Consider the following 19781-nt stretch of genomic DNA (forward strand, 5'->3'; position numbering starts at 1 on the left):
TGATGTATAGACTGAATATTTTTATAAATGTATTATAAGATACACTTGTGACTGGAGAGAACTGTAAGGTAAAATGATGAGAAAATAGCACTGATAATTGATGTCTGGCACAGTGCCTTTGTATAACTGTTTTTTAGAATTATATTCAAAGCAAAACTGCCAACTAATTTCCAATCTATTACAGATCTTATTTATTTTTCTTATCATATCTGATGATTAATAACTGATGGTATATCATTATCGTCTGTTATTAATGCGTTTACTCCCGATGATTAAAAAATATTTTAAGAGGAGAAGAGGAAGTAGCCTGATAATAGAGACTGTCATTTAGGTGAATTGTGAGTAGCAGATCATAAAGTCAGGAAAAGTCCATATAATCCTGTTTAATATAAAGCAGAGTTGTCTATGTACAGCTGAACACATCACTTTGTAAATGAGAACATGTATGTTTCCCAGAATATCTGATGTATATATGGCAAAATTGTATGCTGAAATGATCTGTTCACCTACATCCATTTTTGTTCTTTCATCCTTGTCCAAGAAAAAAATCAGATCTACTTGCTGTCCCTTAGAATAAAGTACAAATAATATACTGTACACTCAAATAAATGCATTATAAGACATATAATATTCAAAAGGTGTATACATAGGTATACAAAGAGACATATTTAAAGGTTGCACAAAGGATAAGTTGAAAGTAGATCTCGCTTTGAAGGTTCTCTCCTTATATCTTTATGACTGTGCCTTTTGCTTATTTGTGTTAATCTATTTTTATTTGTAACTGCAGATATGTACTACTTATAAAGGTAATATTTTCCCCAATTTGTTTATTTTTAATATCTATCTAATTATCTAATTTTTTATTTAAAAATATTCTACATGTTTTATTGTTCACAATGTAGTTTTATTAAAAATATCTTTTTTTTGAGTGCTCTTCAAATTTTATGACCTGTCTGTGTGTTGCTTTGAGGTGTTATACATTGTGGGTTTGTGTCATTGATTAAACCCTCAGACTATATTTTAATGAACCGTTTGTATATTTATGAATAGAGGAGAGGTTTTATCTATATGTCTGTGGCACTGTCGATGATGTCACATGTGTGATTTGTGCATCACTGTTAAGAGTCTCATTTTATGAATGTATTTATACAGTATTTGTAAAAACCAACTAAGGTGTCTTTAATCTTAAAGCTTCACAATGTACTGATAAGCTATATGTGGAATCCAGATATTCAGCTGAGTTTGTACTTAAAGTGCATTGTGAAATGTTAATCCATCAATCAATCAATTAATCAATCAATCAACTAAATTTCTTTCTTGCAAAAAATGCCAAAAGAAACAGCTGGTTAAAAACGTAATGTAGGCGTGTGATCATGTATTTTAAATCTCATCAGATTTGTGATTTGCTCTTGTGGGAATGCAAGTTAAAAATTGTAGAAATTCGCCTTATTGGCCAAGAATTTCATTTAGGCAGTTTCAGTTTGTCTCAGTTAATTACACCCAAAGTAATCACTTCTAAGAAGATTGTGAACATCATCATGTTTGACTGTGGAGGGCAAATGCCAGACAACATGCTTTTATGGTTCTCATTTTGTTTCAAGATTGACCCCATAAATGTTAGAAAAAAGTATATAATATGATGAAATAAACGGAGACAAACCGAGTGACAGAGAGGATGGAACTCAGACACCTACTCTGTATTTGATAGATCTCAGTTACCCTCCTAACATCTTGGAAGGATGGACCGACCAAATCTTTATGTTGGTCGTGTGCCGATTCTTGTGGCGACACTCCTAGAAAAAGGAAATAATAATATTCATTCATCAGCTCCACTTTGCATGTTCCAGCATGAATGTGCTCCAGTGCACAAAGCAAGGCCCATAAAGAAATGGTTGGGTGGAACTTTGACCCACACAAAGCCCTGACCTCAACCCCACTGAACACCTTCGGAATGAAAGTGTACCTCACTGACTGCCCAGGGCATGTACACCTTTCAGGAACACCCCTTCTTGTGCCCCTTCCACCCTCTCTGCCGGTCTTGCTGTAGCCAGGTCAGTCCTACCTGTTAGTTTTGGCCAGTGGACCCTGAGCCTGTTGTCATGTTCCTCTGCTCCCTGCACCTTGACTACATTTCGCTGTATGATTTCTGTGACCATCTTGACTTCTCTTTTATTTTCTCCTCTGCTGCATGGCTCTACCTGGCACTGGTTTTTGGGCCGGTGTTTTCTCCATGTTGTACATGGAGCACCATAGTTGGAAGGTTACACTGGCAATGGAAGCCCACTAGGGGGAGACATCGGACTTCTATCTGTATCAGGTGTCTGAAAATCAAAGTTTTAATTTATTTGCTTTCTATAGTCCTTTGTCTTTCACCTAGTCACCTGTTCTTCCATCTTGCTCAGTGTCTTAATTCAGCTCCACTTTGCTAATCATTCTCTTTTTGCCTCCATACTTGCTGCTCTCTCTCTCTCTCTCTCTCTCTCACCAGGAGAGGTCAGTCCGCTCACCCTCTTGGAGTCGGTTGGCCGTAACCAGTTCCCACTAACAAAGAAGATAGAATCTAAATCCTTTTATCTGCCAGGTTTGTTTGGTGCAGGTGGTGGCACGAAACATACAATTAAACATGCAATCAAGACAGGTGGAAATTCTCCCAGGGTTGTGTTTCCTTGAAAGGTTCCTCCAGCCTTATCATTTAGTCTGCACCTGTGTCCATTTGCTGTCCCCTAGATTAGCTGTGGGATGTTGTGAAATGCAACAGCTTTCGATGCTGAGTCAGAGAACTCATGCAGCTGCCACGACCTTCTCCGACCCAGTTCTGAGTTGAGATTGGCATACACTACACAGGTACTTTTCTGTAATGACTCGCCTATTATGATCTATTCCTTCAAATGTTCCCTTCAGATTTCACTTTGTCACATCCATCCATCCATCCATCCATATTCATAGTAGAAATTTTACAGTGATGAACGTTCTAGAATATAAGCACATGACATACGACTCAAATGTATCAAATAACAACAACAATTAGGAACTCTGTTTGTATTTTGGTAGAAAACTTTACTTTAGGAAGGCTTAAACAAATTTTCTCATTTTAAAATTCACATGGTGTTAACTGTAAATGTATCTAATCACTAATTTCACACCTCTTATCCGCTGTATGTGAAAAGTTGTGGTTCTAGATGATTGCCAAGCTGCCCCTTCTGATCCTTTCCTACGGAAGCCAAGCACAAAGAAATAGTCTGCCTCCTTCCATTTCAGATTTATTTTCACTACAGTAATGCAATGCATAGCTGGGAGCAGTAAGCTGTCATGACTGTATTACAGCACAATACAATGGTGATGTAAATACTGGTGATACACTCCTATCAGATAACAAATGACATCAATTGTATTGGCCAGGCTGCTATGTAGTACAGGTACAGAGCTCCTCATATTGCACAGGATTACGTGCGATCAAGTAAAAACATACAAATGTGCTGCAACATTTGTTGTGTCAAGATAATTGAAAGCAGCACTGCAGCCAGTAGCTAAATGTGTTTTATGCATAATTCAAAATACTGGCATTTGTTGCATACAGTGTTCTTTTGTTGTTTTTCTTATTGTATTTGACTGCAGAGTAATATCAGTTTATTCATAATTAGATATCAGAGCAAATTTCCTCTCATTCAGTCCATGAGATACGTTTTTGAGAATTTCTGTGAGGTCAGTGACGGCTTGGAAATATCACAAAAGTTCTTTGTTGATTACGTGAAAACTGAGTTTTGGTTCCCGATACTGTAACATAGGATGATGAAGCCTATTTTTTTTTTGTCTTTGGCGGTCTCATATCAAAAATAACAGAAATGTACTGGGTGACTTTTGGAAACTTGTTCTTCGATTGTTGTCCAGCATATCATTATCATTTACTAGATTACCTGTCAGCTGCTTCAGGAGTCCCACAAGCTAACTAAGCTCGGACGGCCTCCTCCTTCAGCCTGACAGTTTCCTTTTACCTCTGGTGTCCACCACTGGGTGCAAGGATTTCCACCGTGACAAGCACAAATTTTTTTTACGACCACAGCTAGACGCAGCCATCTCAGAATGGAATCCTGGAATGTGGTCCATTCAGGCTCAGTGTTCCCTGAATCCCTCAGTTCTGCCAGAGGTGCGAATTGAAGATCTCCCAGGCAGGGACCTGCCAGACTCTCCCAGCGCAGCCTCGCTATATATTCAGGTCAATCAGGTCTATCCGGCATCTTCCCCTGCCGTCGGATCCACCTGACCACCAGGTGGTGATCAGATGACCGCTCAGCTTGTCTCTTTACCTAAAATGCGCAATGAAACAAATTAATATATTTCTTAACATGGGTGGAATCTACATTCACAAGTAGATGTTCAACATGGAAAAATCATGCTAATTGTGGCTGTGAGTTGATTATTGCTAATGCTGGTTACATAATCATACTTATATTGTCATAATCAACAGTTTTTGGTTCTCAAAATATCACACCAACACTGGAAACAGAGTAGTTGGTAAAACCCAGACTGTGTTTTGGCTTTGTTTTATTAAGCGCAAATATGCTGCTGGAAACACACCCAGCATGCTAACTTGTTTGAGATGACATCATCCATGTTTGTGTACAACCGGAGCAAGACTGGAGTTAGTCTTCCTCTGGCATTTAAGGCACTTTTGCCAGGAAATTCAGACCAGGCTAAACAATAAATAACTATGGCCATAGATATGTTTATCACTAGAGATAAGTAACCATACTTGGTAGCAGAGAACACAATGTGCAAATAAATCTGTTCGGTTTTATCATTCAGACACGTCAACATCAGACATAATCCCTTAGGTTTACAATTGTTCGTAATGCGCTTCTGTTTGCAGTTTTAGTAATAATAAATTTCAAAACAAATTCTGCTTTTCCTGCAGTACCGAAGTTTCACTGATCTGTGCCCCCGAATCCCAGGTTTGTACTGAACCGTGAATTTTGTGTGCCATTTACCTGGAACTAGGAAGGAGCATCTCAGCGTTTTATTGGTCTATAACTGTCAGTCAGAACCCAGAAAATACAACTGGGGTGTAATGAAGCAGTTTTTCTTGCTTAGCCGAATGACTTGGTGGATTTAAGGTAGTCTGGGCTAAATGTAAGTGAACAAAGATAAGTCCATTTTAACTAGAGTATCTTAAATCCAACAAGTTATCTGGCTAAGCAGGAAATCCAGCTTTGTGATACAGGCCCCTATTCTCCATTTAGTTCAGGGTACCCTGTTTAAATGGACTTCACTTTCATTTAGCTCAAGACTACAATTATGGCCTAATTTCTCAATAATCGACCTAATTTCTCAATGGTGCGACTAAAAAAAATCAAATCAAAGGTTGCACCGGTGCGACCAGCCGTTCGAGGGGGATAAAAAACGAAACTCCGTGACTCTTAAAGTCTCCCTGTTGTTCAACAACAGACACACATTAGGCCCATATCGTGGTCTAAACCAATCAGAGATAGTGAAGGGCGGATCCCGCCCCCCCCTCTGATTGGCCGTGGTCCAGATATTCCTGTCCGTGTGTGTACGTTTGAAAATGCATGTGATGCAGTCAGACAGAGAGAGGTGAGTAGCCCATCAGGTAAACAGTGGATGTAGCCGCGGATTATGAGAGAAGATGAAAAGAACGATTGACAGCTTTTTCGTTAAGAATGTTAAGTTAGGGCCTGATCCGTCCGAAAATCATAACCAATGCTCTGACACGGAGCCATCAACCTCCCAAGTTATAGCAAGCCCTAGTCCGGAGACGGCATTAGATAATGAGCCACATACGATCGAGTCCGAGCCCACTGAAATTAAAAGGGGTAAAGTGTATACATTTCGAAAAGAGTGGCTTGACCAGTTTCCCTGCCGATAATATAATGCACTGTATTTACTGTAAAGAGTGTGGGAAGACCATGGCCGGCAGTAGTGCATTTGTGACTGGTTCTAATACATTTAGAATTGAAACGCTGAAAAAGCACAATGCATCTATAAAACACATTACATGCCGCGATAAATGCACTGCTCAAGTGTCCCCTCTGCAGGCAGCAGCAAACAGATCATCAGACGAGGCCGAGATGATAATTAAGTTTAACGTTGCCTACAATATTGCAAAAGAAGAACTTCCCATCACTAAATTCAAGTCCGAAATAATTCTTATGAAGAAAAATGGCTTGAACGTAAACCCGACGTACAGCAATGATGTCGCGTGCGCCCAATTTATAGGAGTCATCGCAGATACATTGAAAAAAAAGACGTCTGTGCAAATTGCGAACGGTGCGTACATGGCATTCCTGATCGACGGAGACACAGATATCGCCACAAAGGAATGCGTCATTGTGTACGTCATTGTGCGGTTGAAAATTTGGGTGCACCTAACTTTTGTGCTGGTGCACCTAAGAAAAAAAGTTAGGCGCACCAGTGCAACCAGTACAAAAAGTTAGTCTAGAGCCCTGCATAGTGCATGAGGTATTGTGCACCAATTCTAGCTTATAGCATACATGATATTCTATAAATCAAGTGCAGTTTTCCTTTCTGCTTCGTCTTGTACTCGATCTTGTACTTGTACCTGTACTGATAAGGCACTGACTATATAATATAGCCTTTGGCTTCGCTGGGCCATTTGAATGAAGTATATTGAATTTTACAGATATAATATGAAAAAAAATATTACATATACACACAATCAATAAACGAGAAACACATTTGAGGATAAATCAAGCCAAATCAAAATTATTACAATAAATAAGGGATTAATTTTGGCTGCTTTTAAAGTTTTTCCATTAAATATGAATATTTGTCAGGCAATCTACAGTATTGTCATAGCATAAAAGTTTTCATCAATCTTTTTGATAATTTTTAGCACTGGGTCATAACATATGAAAGTCATTGAGAGGAAATTTGGTCAAACTTATCTTCTTCCAGGTGTCAAATTTCCCACACAAAAGCGACATTATCATTTATTAATTTATTTAAGGGGAGTATTTATGGAAGCGTTGACCCTGCTGAGGTACGTACTGCAGCATCCATCATGAAGATCACCGTCTCCCTCCTTCTTCTGAGCACTTTGTGCTTCATGGACCTGAATGCCCAGTGTCCAGAGCCGAACGCTCTCATAGATGTCGACGGGAACAAACTGTGCGCTCGAATGTGGGAGGACAGCAGCATCTACAACGAGCAAAGCTGCGCCGGGGCATACCTGGACGCCTACCCCAAGTCTGACGTCCCGATTATGCCCCCTGGCTGGAACGATCGGATCTCGTCGCTGGTGGTGGCCCCTCGGTGCTCCCTGACGGTCTGGTCACGCAGCAAGAAGGAGGGTAAGAAGAAGAAGTTCGCTTCTGGGATCTACTACCGTTTGAAAGAAGTGTCCCTGGGTCTGCTGAGAAACTGGAACGACCAGATCTCGGGGTACTACTGCGAGTGCTAGATTCCGGAAAGAAGAAGCGAAAGGTCAGCGCTGGAGGACAATACGAAAGAAGGGACTCTATGACCTTAGGTGTTATGAGCTAAACATCACAATAAAATCTATGCAGAAACTGAAAGCCTGCTTTATTTGTTGTCTTTGTACTTTTGCAGGAAGCCGATTTCAATTCTCTTCAATTCAACTTATTTTCATATAGCGCCTTTCACAACCGAGTCGCCCCCAAGGCGCTTTATATGGGTGTGTTGTGATACAACATCATAAGTAATACAGAAACGGGGCGAAGGGAAGAGAGAAATTAAAGAAAGAAAGTCAGATGGCAACGGAGGAGAGGAACTAAAAACTAGGAAGGAAAAAAAACCTCTGGGGGTCCAAGGTCAACTGGCTGCCCCCCCTTCCCCCCCCAAGACATGCTAAGATTATAGGAAAAAGAAAGAGTGGGCTGGTTTGTTAAGAGAAAGTGTTAGACTGTAGATTTTGAATAGCAGTTTAAAGCTATTTTAAAAGTTGCCTGTACATTAATAAATTGAATGAAATTGGAAAATGAAACATATGGCGATATACAAGTAGAAATATACTGCATGCTATTATGTAAAGAAAAAATCTAATCATTAGATTTCAAATACAAATCTTTTAAACAAAGTGATGTCACGTCATTTTTTTAATTTACCCTTTGTAACTTCCGATACTTAACTACCTTTCAAATATATTTAACCACCAACCAATCCTTTGCAGTGCTGACTAGTAATGGAGCCAGTGCTGAATCATCGCAAATGTACTGCCAGTAAGAATTATCTAACTGCCGAAAAGGCCAGACCTGTGTTTTGGGTTTAGATTGGGGACAGCTAGTTATCATTGCTTTACCTGTGCGGGGCTGGATTTTCCCTCCACCCAGCAGTAACCACGGAAACCTGCCACCCAGCAGCACATATTTTTGGGGTATATGTGACATCCAGTACCTTCAGGGACATGAGGATAACTCTAAAGTGTTACATATTCCAAGACAGAAGGCAAATCAAATCAACTAAACCTAATAGAACCATTCATCTGTAACCATAGATTCCTTCTAGACCACTCAAAGGTATGGTTTTGTATTGCTGCTTTAAACTTCTATGAATTACCTTGATATGATTGCTCTGTATTTTGAAGGCATGCAAAGGCATTCATTTGAGAATTCACACAATCAAGGGTCTTTTTCCAATCTGTGATCTACATTGACAGCAAAAAAAGAATACCAGTCAACACCGACCAACGATAGGAAAAGATCTCTGGAAAGATCTATTATTCTGCAAGCTAAAGAGCAAAGGAGCTTATCTTTAATGAAGACTTACAGTATTACACCAATCCCAGTAACAGGTGTACGAGTTATTCTGGTTCCATGTTGCAATCTGCACTGGAAACATTACTATTGCCGTTTTACAATGAATTATCTTTGCAGACAGATCATTTTTGGTTGGTAATGAGAGAAAAGACAAATTTGCCAAATGAACGCATAGGAGTAACCCATCTAAGAAGGCAAAGAAAAACAATTTACTCATTCCTGCATAGAATCGTCAGCCAGGTAGTGCCACTGTTCTGCAGCTCTGATATCATTTTGAACGTCTTAAACCCAGGGTGTGACCAGGCCTTGAGTCTCCACCCTCCTCCATCTGCGTGCAGTTTGCATGTTCTCCCCATGTTCTCTTGGGGTTTCCTCAGATTGCACTGGTTTCCCCCTACAGTCAAAAAATATGCTGTGATGTTTTGGAGTTGCCAAATTGCCCATGTGTGTGAATGGAATCCAGCAGAGCAAGATTAGTCTGATCTGGATGTGGGCCAAATGTTCTTTGGAAATTGCCACAGATTCATAAACTGGATCTGGCCTGGATCTCTTTTTACACAATGGACCAATACTGGTTCAAATCCACATTCTGGATTGGAAACCAATAATGACCATATATGGTCCAGATTTACATTAAATGTTGCCAAATCTGGCCTGTATTTGCACCAGAGTCAGAAGTATAATTGAGATCTTATGCTTACGGAGGCAACGAGTGGCCTGTGATCTGAAGGTTGCTGGTTCAAGCCCTGGCCTCAGCAGTGGGTGAAACACCCCTTCCAAGGACTCCAAAAAGGGTGGGTATTCTGAACTGCCGTTTGGCGCATGAGCGCAAACAACAGTCAGAACCCGAAGGCGAAGGGAGGCTACCCTCTCGTCCACTGCGGTAAACCCCAATGTACAGGCGCCCAGCCAGGGGGCAATAAGTATGCCAACCCCCGCTCAGCGTCTCTCCCCACGGGCAACTCCAGAGTGGAAGAGGGTCCAACCCCCCTCAAGGAGATTGGTTCCAGAGCCCAAGCCGTGCGTCAAGGTGAGCCCGACTATATCTAGCCGGAACTTCACAACCTCGCGCACCAGCTCAGGCTCCTTCCCTTGGGTGACCCTACCAGGGGCATAAAGCCCCCGGCAACTTAGCTCCTGGGATCATTGGAACACGCAAACCCCTCCACCACGATAAGGTGTCGACTCCAGGAGAGGTTATTACATTAATGTATTACATTGTAATGTACCTGTATTACATTAATGTATTACAATTACATTGTAATGTACCTGTATTTATGTTAGATGTGTTTTTTCCCGACTGACTGCTGGCTATTCTGCCCCAGAATCCTGCCTTAGTCTATGGGGGCAGTGAGTGGCTCTGATGGCAGAGTCTCCCTGCTTGTGACCAGGAGGTCCTGTGTTTGAGCCCCCACCTGGTGGAATGTGTCTGTGGGCCTTTAAACCCCCCCAACTCTGGGGGTGTTGGCTGACCCTGTACTCTGATATCTGAGCTATGGAGAACAAGATGGTAGGTGAAGGGAAATGTGTAGCTGTACTTGTGGGAATAAAAGTGTTTATTAAGGTCTCTGCTCCAGAATCCTGTGGAGCAGAATTTAAACTTTTATTTGCACAACTATACTGGAGCACTTCTCTTCACCAATCCCGTCTTGCTCAGACACATAACCATTCCACCAGGGCAGGGGCTCGAATAAGGGACCTCCTGGTCACGAGAAGGGAGACGCTACCATCTGAGCCACGCACTGCCCCCATTCATAGCAGCTCTGAATTTCACTTTTGACTCTGGGCCACATTTGGTAACGTTCAATGTAAATCTGACCCATATATGGTCCTTATCTGTTTCCAGTGCAGAAACCGGAATTCGGACCAGTATTGGTACATTGTGCCAGATTCGGTTTACAGATCTGTGGCGATTTCTGAACATTTGGCCTGGATCCAGTTCAGACTCATCTTGCTATGTGGGCCGATCGCCCCTCAGACTCTTAGCACATCAGTTACACATTTGTTAAGTGACTGATCGCACGTATATGGTCAGGCGAATGCGTGCCTGACCTTCAGAGTGTATACAGACCAACTGTAATCATTCAGAACTCTGGACAGATTCTGGTCCAGACTTTCCTGCCTGAATGTCACAAGCACCCAAATCTGGCCCAGAATCAGTTGCTACATAGGGTGTGAGTGAATCCTGTGATTGGCTGGCACTCCACCCTGGGTTGTGCCCATGTTTCTGGGATAGGCTCAGGACCCCTGTTACCGTAAATGGAATAAGCAGGTACAGGAGATGGATGGATGTCATAAATGACATGCAATATTGTATGTTATCTGTGTTATACAATATGAACCATCATAATCTTTCTGCAGGGAGCAGAAATATAAAGTACAGATATTTTATGGGTTCCACTGAAATAAAGGTAGCTGAATACGAGAAAGATCTCGGCATGTATGTTGATGCTTCCATGTCCCACTCTCGCCAGTGTGGGGAAGCAATAAAAAAGGCCAACAGAATGTTGGGTTATATCTCTAGGTGTGTGGAGTTTAAGTCAAGGGAGGTGATGTTACACTTAAATAATTCCTTGGTAAGACCCCACCTAGAATACTGTGTGCAGGTTTGGTCACCATACCTCAAGAAGGACATTGCTGCCTTAGAAAAGGTGCAACGAAGAGCTACGAGAATGATTCCTGGTCTTAGAGGAATGTCTTATGAGGAGAGGTTAGCGGAACTGAATCTGTTTAGCCTTGAGCAAAGGAGACTAAGGGGGGGACATGATCCAGGTCTATAAGATTCTAATGGGTCTGGATGCTGTTCAGCCAAATGACTATTTCAATATTAGTCTAAATACTAGAACTCGTGGCCATAAGTGGAAATTAGCGGGAGAACATTTTAAAACAAATTTGAGGAAGCACTTCTTTACACAGCGTGTAGTTAGAGTATGGAATAGTCTTCTTGCTAGTGTAGCGGAAGCTAAAACCATGGGTTCCTTTAAATCAGAGCTAGATAAGATTTTAACAACTCTGAGCTATTAGTTAAGTTCTCCCCAAACGAGCTTGATGGGCCAAATGGCCTCCTCTCGTTTATAAATTTCTTATGTTCTTATGTTCTTATGCATAAAAATCAGATGTGACATTTTTAAATACTGAGGCATGAATTAAAGGTGACCAGAATAGTGTTGGCAGGCTTAAATAAGTTGCAATGTTGTCTGAGATCTAAAGGGTTGTGGGTTCGACCCCCACCTTTGGCTCTGTGTCAAGGGTTGTATGGTTTCCCAGTGTTCCGATGTCTTTCCTCCAAGTCATTTGATTTCCTCCTACAGCCCATAGACATGCAGTTAGATACACTGTCTCTAAATAACTCTATTAGGCATCTTGTCAGGTATTCTTGTCAGACTTTCAATACCACACCAGGCAGCAACCGCAATCTCACCATGGGCGGCCATGAAGAATACAAAGAGGATTCAGCTGGCGGGGGCTGATCACCGCGAAGAGGGGCTGGGATCGTGCCCCTCAGCAGGACCAAAAACCCACAGCGTAGGTAAGAGAGTAGGAGAGGGATTTGGGAAGAATCCCTAATGAGGGATCAGGAGCTCATGACCAGGCAGGGGGGGGGGGGGAGGGACAAATAACCCTGGGCCCTGACCTCTAGGGGGCCACAGCTGATAATGACAATTTGTTTTGTAACAAAACACTTTCTTACAAAATTATCCACTCCAAACCTTAATATAGAGTAAATTTGGCTGATCGATCCTCCAGTACAATACCACTGTCCCATGATTGCCAGATTTTACCAGTAGCGCTCCCGCCCCTTTCTCTGATTGGCAGATTTTACCAGTAGCACTCCCGCTCCCTTCCCTGATTGGCAGATTTTACCAATAGCGCTCCCGCCCCCTACCATGATTGGTAAGTTTTACAGCTGGCACCCCATGCTTCATTTAATGTATTATTGATGTTCTATCATTTAAAATTCCCTTTGCTTTAGGATCCAAAAAATAGCTCAAATGGCCACTTAGGGGCCCCCTACCCATGCCAGCCTAGGGCCCCCAGAGAAGTGAGTCTGTCCCTGTCACCAAGCCTGACACAGTCACAGTCACAGCCCTCTTTTTTCCTGCCCTGCAGCCATGTTGGAGCAGACCGAGAGAGAAAGGTGGAACTACACATTCGTCTCATTTCATTCATAACTCATGACTGTTTACTAGCCATTAGTATCTGTTACTTTATGCAAGAGATGAACATAACAAATTTAAAGCTGCTGTCTATGGAGTTTTTTCTTGCTACTGTCACCTCTGGCCTGCTGACTGGGGGCTTTGGACAATGCAACATGCTTTGAGACAATGTAATACTGTAGAAATGCACTAGATAAGTTTGAATTGAAATGAATCTATGTACCTAGTGTCTATGTGGTCTTACTGTATGTGCAAAGCCATTTTTAAAGTCTCAGCCAAACTTTATTTCATTTCATTGTCTGTGAATAATTGGAAATGACAATAAAGTAGGACTGTAATGGTTCGGTACAAACCTTTGGCCTTGAGTTCATGGTTTGGTGTAATTTTGGTCCAGCAGAATTTATTTAGAAATTAATTATTATTAAAACTTCAAAATAGAAACATAATCAGAAAGAGTTGTAAACCTAAGGCAATATGTCTGTTGATGTGTCTGTCACCGTGTCTCAACAATAAAACCTGAGACTCTCATTTGCACATTGTTAAAAGAAATATGTACAATAAATAAAAATTGCACAATGCATCATAAATGGATGATGTCATCTCAATTGAGTTAGCAGCTTGAATGTGTTGTGAGCGACATATGAACAGAGTATCAGAGCTGACAGGCAGACTTGGCCAGACAGGCTCTTAGTCAACTGTTGGTGTACTTTACTGGGAGACTGAAATATTCCCAAACTGTTGATTATGACTGACGGTAACCAGCATTAGCCGTAATCAACTCACAGCCACAATCATGCATAATGTTTTCTGCATAATGATTTCCGGGTCTAAGGACAACTTGTGAATTTAGGTTCTGCCTGTGTCAATAAATACATAAATTTGTTTCATTGCATTTACTGAAGCAGAAATTAGGTACATGTGATGAATTTGTGTACCGTTACATCCTTACAATAAAGTTTGACTTGTTGTGATTAGCATCCCAGCCCCTCGTCTTATCTTGAAGGCTGCGTACCACTCTCTGCCATGGCAGGCTGGTTACGGTGCCTTGAAGGCAGGGATCCTGGCTCGGTTGGGTCTCTCTCGACTGGAGCTCTGCACTAGACCAGCTGACTCACAGTCAGATCTGCCTCCTGCTGCATCTGCCACAGCACAGTTTACATCCGGCATTCACCAGATCACCCTGTCTTCCCAATCACCTTTACCATCAAGTCCAGGGTCCCCGTCTTCTCCCTGCTTGATTCTAGAAGCACTGACATTACTGTCATCAGTCATTGTTATGGTTAGAGTCAGTGCTTAACACTATTCTGACAGACATTGTGATCAAAATGACGTTTTCAGTATGGACATGGTATTTAGAATCATGGTCTATATCATTTCTTACAATGGACACTGATTAGTCTTGCCACAGAAATATTTGTCCATTTACAGATGCAACACATGGATAAAAGTATGTGGACACCAGCCTGTCCAACATCTCACTCTGAATCAAAGGGTATTAATATGAAGCCGGCTAACCCTCAGTTGCTATAATAGCCTGTACTCTTCTGGGATGGTTTTCCATTAGATGCTGGAACATTGCTGGTGGGATTTGCTGCCATTCAGGTTGGGTATTGATGTTGGGTGATCAGGACAGAAATGTGGTGAACCGACTCGATGGAAAGGTGTCCAGTGGTGCCCTGATATCACACCCAGCATATTTCCCTGCCTTGTATCCAGTGCTGCCTAATCTACCCCCAACTTTTTAATTCAAGATGCCAGATTATTAATTAGACTAGAATTTTTTTTCTCCAATCAAATTCACAATATTAATATTATCAAATATTAATACAGGCAAAAGGCTAAACTGAGGGCAATAGATAATCTGACACAAAAATCAGTGTTTAATATTTAATGACCAAGCTTGACAAATGCACCCCCTATTCAGGCTCCTGAAGCTTGTTTTGGCTGAAGCTGAGGTTGTGCGAGGTTGCTGATGCTGGTGGTCGGGCTGCTTCCCCGCCCCGCTGCGCAGGAGAGCGATAAGTATGCAGCGGTGCTCGCTAACGAGGCCGCTGACATTAAGCTACCGCAGGTGGCCTCCCCAGGCCGGCTGCATCTGGGGCCCTGCCCCCCCCCCCCCTCCCGGCAGCCTCCCTCACCATCAGGATGATCAAACGAGGCTGGATTATTGAGGGAGACCCCATTCGGCCAATGTCAGACATTGTATGCATACAGAAGGTCACACGGGGAACGTTTCATAAATATTCTACATTTATATATACAGGCAGTCCTTGAAGAAGATCTGTTCCTAAGTCTGGCTTTTAGTTGAATTTGTAGGTTAGTCAGGACAGTCTTAACGGCAACATGGTCCAACTTAGAAAGGCAGGCTACCATGAACCACTGAAGCCATACAATGTTCTCATGAGCATCGCACAGCAGTGCATGCATTTGTTATTACGAACCATTGTATTCAACCTGAATTTTTAATATAATAGGCTTTCTGGCAGTCGAGGTGAAGTACCACTAAGTCAAATGTTTTTAACCCGGGGACTTATTAACAGAAATGTTACATATTAAATTATTAATTATAACGTCTCAGTAAGCAGCACTGCTGCCTCACTCCACCAACGGGGGGGTTTGAATCCCACCTCTGCTCTGTGTGGAGTCTCCACATTTTTGGGTTATTCTAGATACCGTATGAATTCCCTGTAGTGTCTGATGGACTGTCTCCTTAGGCAGGCTGTACCCCATTCAGGGATAAGGTTCCATTTACAATACATACTTACAATCATATTTACATATGAAAATAACCTGATTATTTTTCTCCACACATGCTTTCTCTACACACAGGTATACATGTCGATGAGCTGAATAAAACGTAAGGAATATCAATATCTATACCAGGCAGGTTCTGTAGCATGTACCCAAAGGTGCAGCTTAGCATTCCTTGGACAGTCATTAAAAAGCAATTACCACTGTTCACTGGCTCTTCTACTTCCAGTGACTACACCTTTGATTTCATTTGTTGCATCAAGATTTTTCACAGATACGCACAACAGAGAGAGGCAAACTATGCTCTACACAACTGAGACACGTTATCAGATGATAGATTTTGTCTAATTTAAATGAGAAAACCAATACGAATATTTCTTCCTGTAATCCGTTGATTGCATTCAGTTCTACAAATGACAGTGTTTATAGCTCAATTCACTGTTTTGCATGGAACCAAGGATCTTCTGTTCATCGCATGGTGAAGAGGTCACAATCACGTTATGTGTGCTTGACACATGGAAGCTGTCACAGAACCCCCCCCCCCCCCCCCAAAAAAAGGGGGCAGCTTCTGCAGTAATTAGGAGAGGAGGCCCCTCCTTGGTCCTCCCCTCTGCCGCACATTTCCCATCAGTGACTGGGAGTCAGTGTAGAGCACCCCTCCAGAGAGACCACTGACTACAGGTGCAGGAGCTTCGGAGTACAGGACACCTTATCTCTGGGGTAAGCATGAGCTCCTCATCGTATTTCTTTTTGTTACCAACATCACCAAAATATAGACTGACCACATTATAGATTTAGTCTACACCATGGTTGCCAACTTTGGTCAGCTGGCTCGAGTGAGATTTTCAATCCGAGACAGTCTGCACACGCATTTACATGTATGTAAGAGTTTTATTACCTTGTAAATAGTCTGTAGGTTTTGCAAACTACCCCGACACCTCTGATGTAGCTAATTTTAGGTTTATAATGGAATAATATAGATTTGCTGCAAGATTTCTTGTGTAAGTGCGAGAGTTTGAAAGCGTGAGTGTCACACCAGATGCGTGAGGGTTGTCGACTCTGGTCTTACAGCAGCCTTATCATGGAGAGTTTTGTGAAAGGATAATTTAAATGGCTAGTGAAATAGAGAATATTTACTTAAGTGTAGCTTCTGTCTATTAATTTTGATGAACATCAACTTAAGTGAACAATGCATCTTGATTCCAGTGGTCTAATAACAATCGTTTGCCCAATTTACTTGCATAAACTGAGGGGCAAATAAATATTTACTGTATCAGGTATACTGAAAATACGTTTTATGATAACACTGGATTCTTCCATAAAGGCCAACTGTTTGTCTGTTTTGCCTGGAAAATTGTTGCTAAAACGAACACTGTACTTCTGAAGGTCCGGTTCCAGTGTATAAAAGCAGATGAGAAGACAGCTGTTACACTGTATATCAAGGAGAAAGAGTTGGCTTTGTAACCTGGGCCAGCGACTGTGTGTTCTGAGGCATGAGGAGTTAAGGGCTTGGTATGCTGTGCCGATGCTGTGCCACACTGCCTGCTGTCATCGCCTGTGGCAGGAGCAGAGGCTGGGTCAGCATCATCAGCCGCTGCCCTCTGATATCGGCTTCACTTTAAAACGCACACAATATACCCATTACTGGGAGGATGTCAGAAAATTAAATGTGTTTCTGCATTTTGTCACAGCGTCTCTGCTTTATTTAACACTTCACCTGAGGTGCCACAAACATAGTACTATACCATTACTTATGTATTAATTAATGAATTAGTTACATCCTGATCTCATGTTAATTCATCATTAATTAACTGTGACATAGTTCGTCAAACTTATTATATACTGAAGGAACAAGTCATGGATACCACACATGAAAATTACTGAATCATGATGCATCTTTCATCCCAATCATTTACTACATTTGTTACTATATCTGTTAATTCTGTAATTAAGACCTTTGTGAACTACTGAAGGAACTACTGAAGGAACCAGCAATGAATAGAACAAATGAAATACTGATCTCATGTTTGTTCATGATTAATGAACTTTTATTTCAAGTAGCGACTAGATTTGTTCATGATTTATACTTCGGTAATAACTGACTTATTACTATTCGCGCCCCATCACATATTACCAAAATGATTATACAATAAACAATATCCAACGAAATATAGACTTTGAAAATGTATTGTCTTTATCTTTATTTGTGTTTGTTTCTGTTTACCATTAATATCTTTAGTATTATTGGTTCTTTAGTGCAATAGCTTAAGAAAGTTATCGTGCTGCTCTAATTTTCAGACTTCGAGGACAGGGCACAGGTGAGGCAAGTTACAATATCAGTGTATCACTGCATGTTAAAAGTCGCCTCAGTTGTTTGTGTGTCAGGCTCGTTCTGCTCTCTGGGGGCCCCTGTTGACATGCCCTTGCTTGCCTCTCGACCTAGGAGGATAACAGCCCTATCAGAGACAGCTGAGACCTTGGCAGCGAGATTTCCCGGACTTCCATAACATCTTGCATCCACAAAACAGCAGGTGATGCCAAGCTGGAACGAGGGAGGCAGTGAATGAATGCAGAGAAGAATGTGCCGTGTTTGAGCGGGAAAACTGGTTTTTGGGTGAAACCGCTGTCGTTCTTTCAGCGGCTGCTCCTCAGCAGATACCCGAGCGTGTAAAGGAGGAAAGCGGAGAAGTGTCCTTCGTATGAATGACTGTACAGGAAATAGTGAGGGGTGTGAGAATCGCATGCATCCTTTGTTGGGAAAGAGCCCTTGAAGATTGGTTGCCTGAAAGCCATGTATTTCTTTACAGTGTGTGAGAGAGAGACGGAGCCATAATGTCCAATAATATGGCCAAAATCGCAGATGCTCGCAAGACAGTGGAGCAGCTAAAACTGGAAGTTAATATCGACCGAATGATGGTAAGGCAGGAAAATACGTGAACGTGTGCTGTCGCTCGTCTTATTATCTTATGGTATGAAACAGTTCATGCAAAGAAAAACAACTGCCATGAAATTTAATTTGTATGCTCTGGATATAATGGCGGTGCAGTGGTCAGAACTGCTGCCTCCCACCAGTAAAACCAGTGTTCATGGCTCCTTGTGTGTGGAGTTTGCATGTCCTCTATTTTCCTTTTTGAGTCTTGATGCCCCATCCTGCCATAGCCTGTATGCAAAATGGACTAATGTTACATTTATATAGCACTTCTCAGCACCAATGAGGAGCCACTTGAACCACCACCACTGTGTACACAGCAGCCATTCTGCACCAGTGCACTGACCACACAATAATTAAAGGGGCAGGAGAGAATTCACCAGTTAGATATAGGGGATGATGTGGAGGCCAGATTTGACAGGGCCTCAGTGGGCAATTTTAGCCAGAACATCAGGATACCATCCCTAAGATGCCCAGGGACCTTTTATAACCTCAGAAAGTCAGAAGCTTGGTTTTACATCTCATCCAAAGGACGCCACCATATTTAGAGCAGAGTGTCCCCATCTCTGCACTGGGATCCACACAGACCACATGATGGGCTAACCTGCTGGCCACACCAGTACCTCTTCTAGCAGCAACCCAGTTTTCCTAGTTGGTCTCCCATCCAAGTACTGGCCAGGCTCAGACCTGTGTACCTTCAGACGGAGTACCAGGTCTGACCTGCAGGGGGTATGGTGGCAGTCAGTCACTCTCTCAGTCTCCTGTTTCCCGCACAGGTGTCGAAGGCCGCAGCTGACCTGATGGCGTTCTGCGAGGCCCATTCCAAAGGGGACCCACTGGTGACGCAGGTTCCCTCCTCTGAAAATCCATTCCGCGAGAAGAAGCTCTTCTGCATCATCCTGTAACCCGCAGCATGCCAAGGCAACATTCTTAGCTTATTTCAATTCTGAATATCATTCCTGCGAGTGCAGAAGGCATTTGCAGCTTCTAGTCGAGGATTCTGTTGTTTGACTATTGTATAAAGTGATGACTGTTATCTGTTTTTGCTCTTTGTTTATCTGTAAATAAACGCACAGTCTGAAACAGTCTAATTAGCTTTGGAATACCAAAATCCAACAATCCAACAATACAAATTCTATTCAAAACTGCATGCACACGTATATATTTAGCGTTGGGATAATATCTGAGCAGCCC

At 42.1% G+C, this 19781-nt stretch overlaps 2 protein-coding genes and 1 non-coding gene across 3 annotated transcripts; all 3 read left to right on the top strand.

Moving 5' to 3' along the window:
• Positions 1 to 5552: 5552 nt before the first annotated feature.
• On the top strand, positions 5553 to 13736 carry LOC111838031 (uncharacterized). Its single transcript, XR_002836791.1, has 3 exons — positions 5553 to 5589; positions 12153 to 12279; positions 12724 to 13736. It is a non-coding gene; the product is annotated as an uncharacterized protein (transcript).
• Positions 6983 to 7550, top strand: LOC140577537 (syncollin-like). The gene has a single exon (XM_072702113.1). The coding sequence runs from the start codon at positions 7037 to 7039 to the stop codon at positions 7433 to 7435; it is 399 nt and encodes a 132-aa protein (XP_072558214.1). The 5' UTR covers positions 6983 to 7036; the 3' UTR covers positions 7436 to 7550.
• A 2566-nt stretch (positions 13737 to 16302) lies between the features above and the next one.
• gng8 (guanine nucleotide binding protein (G protein), gamma 8) lies at positions 16303 to 19672 on the top strand. The gene is made up of 4 exons (XM_023800448.2): positions 16303 to 16378; positions 18102 to 18189; positions 18466 to 18574; positions 19364 to 19672. The coding sequence occupies exons 3-4, from the start codon at positions 18491 to 18493 to the stop codon at positions 19490 to 19492; spliced, it is 213 nt and encodes a 70-aa protein (XP_023656216.1). The 5' UTR covers positions 16303 to 16378; positions 18102 to 18189; positions 18466 to 18490; the 3' UTR covers positions 19493 to 19672.
• The last annotated feature ends 109 nt before the right edge of the window (positions 19673 to 19781 follow it).

The sequence above is a fragment of the Paramormyrops kingsleyae genome, chromosome 18, assembly GCF_048594095.1.
Source record: "Paramormyrops kingsleyae isolate MSU_618 chromosome 18, PKINGS_0.4, whole genome shotgun sequence".
Classification (NCBI taxonomy): Eukaryota; Metazoa; Chordata; class Actinopteri; order Osteoglossiformes; family Mormyridae; genus Paramormyrops; species Paramormyrops kingsleyae.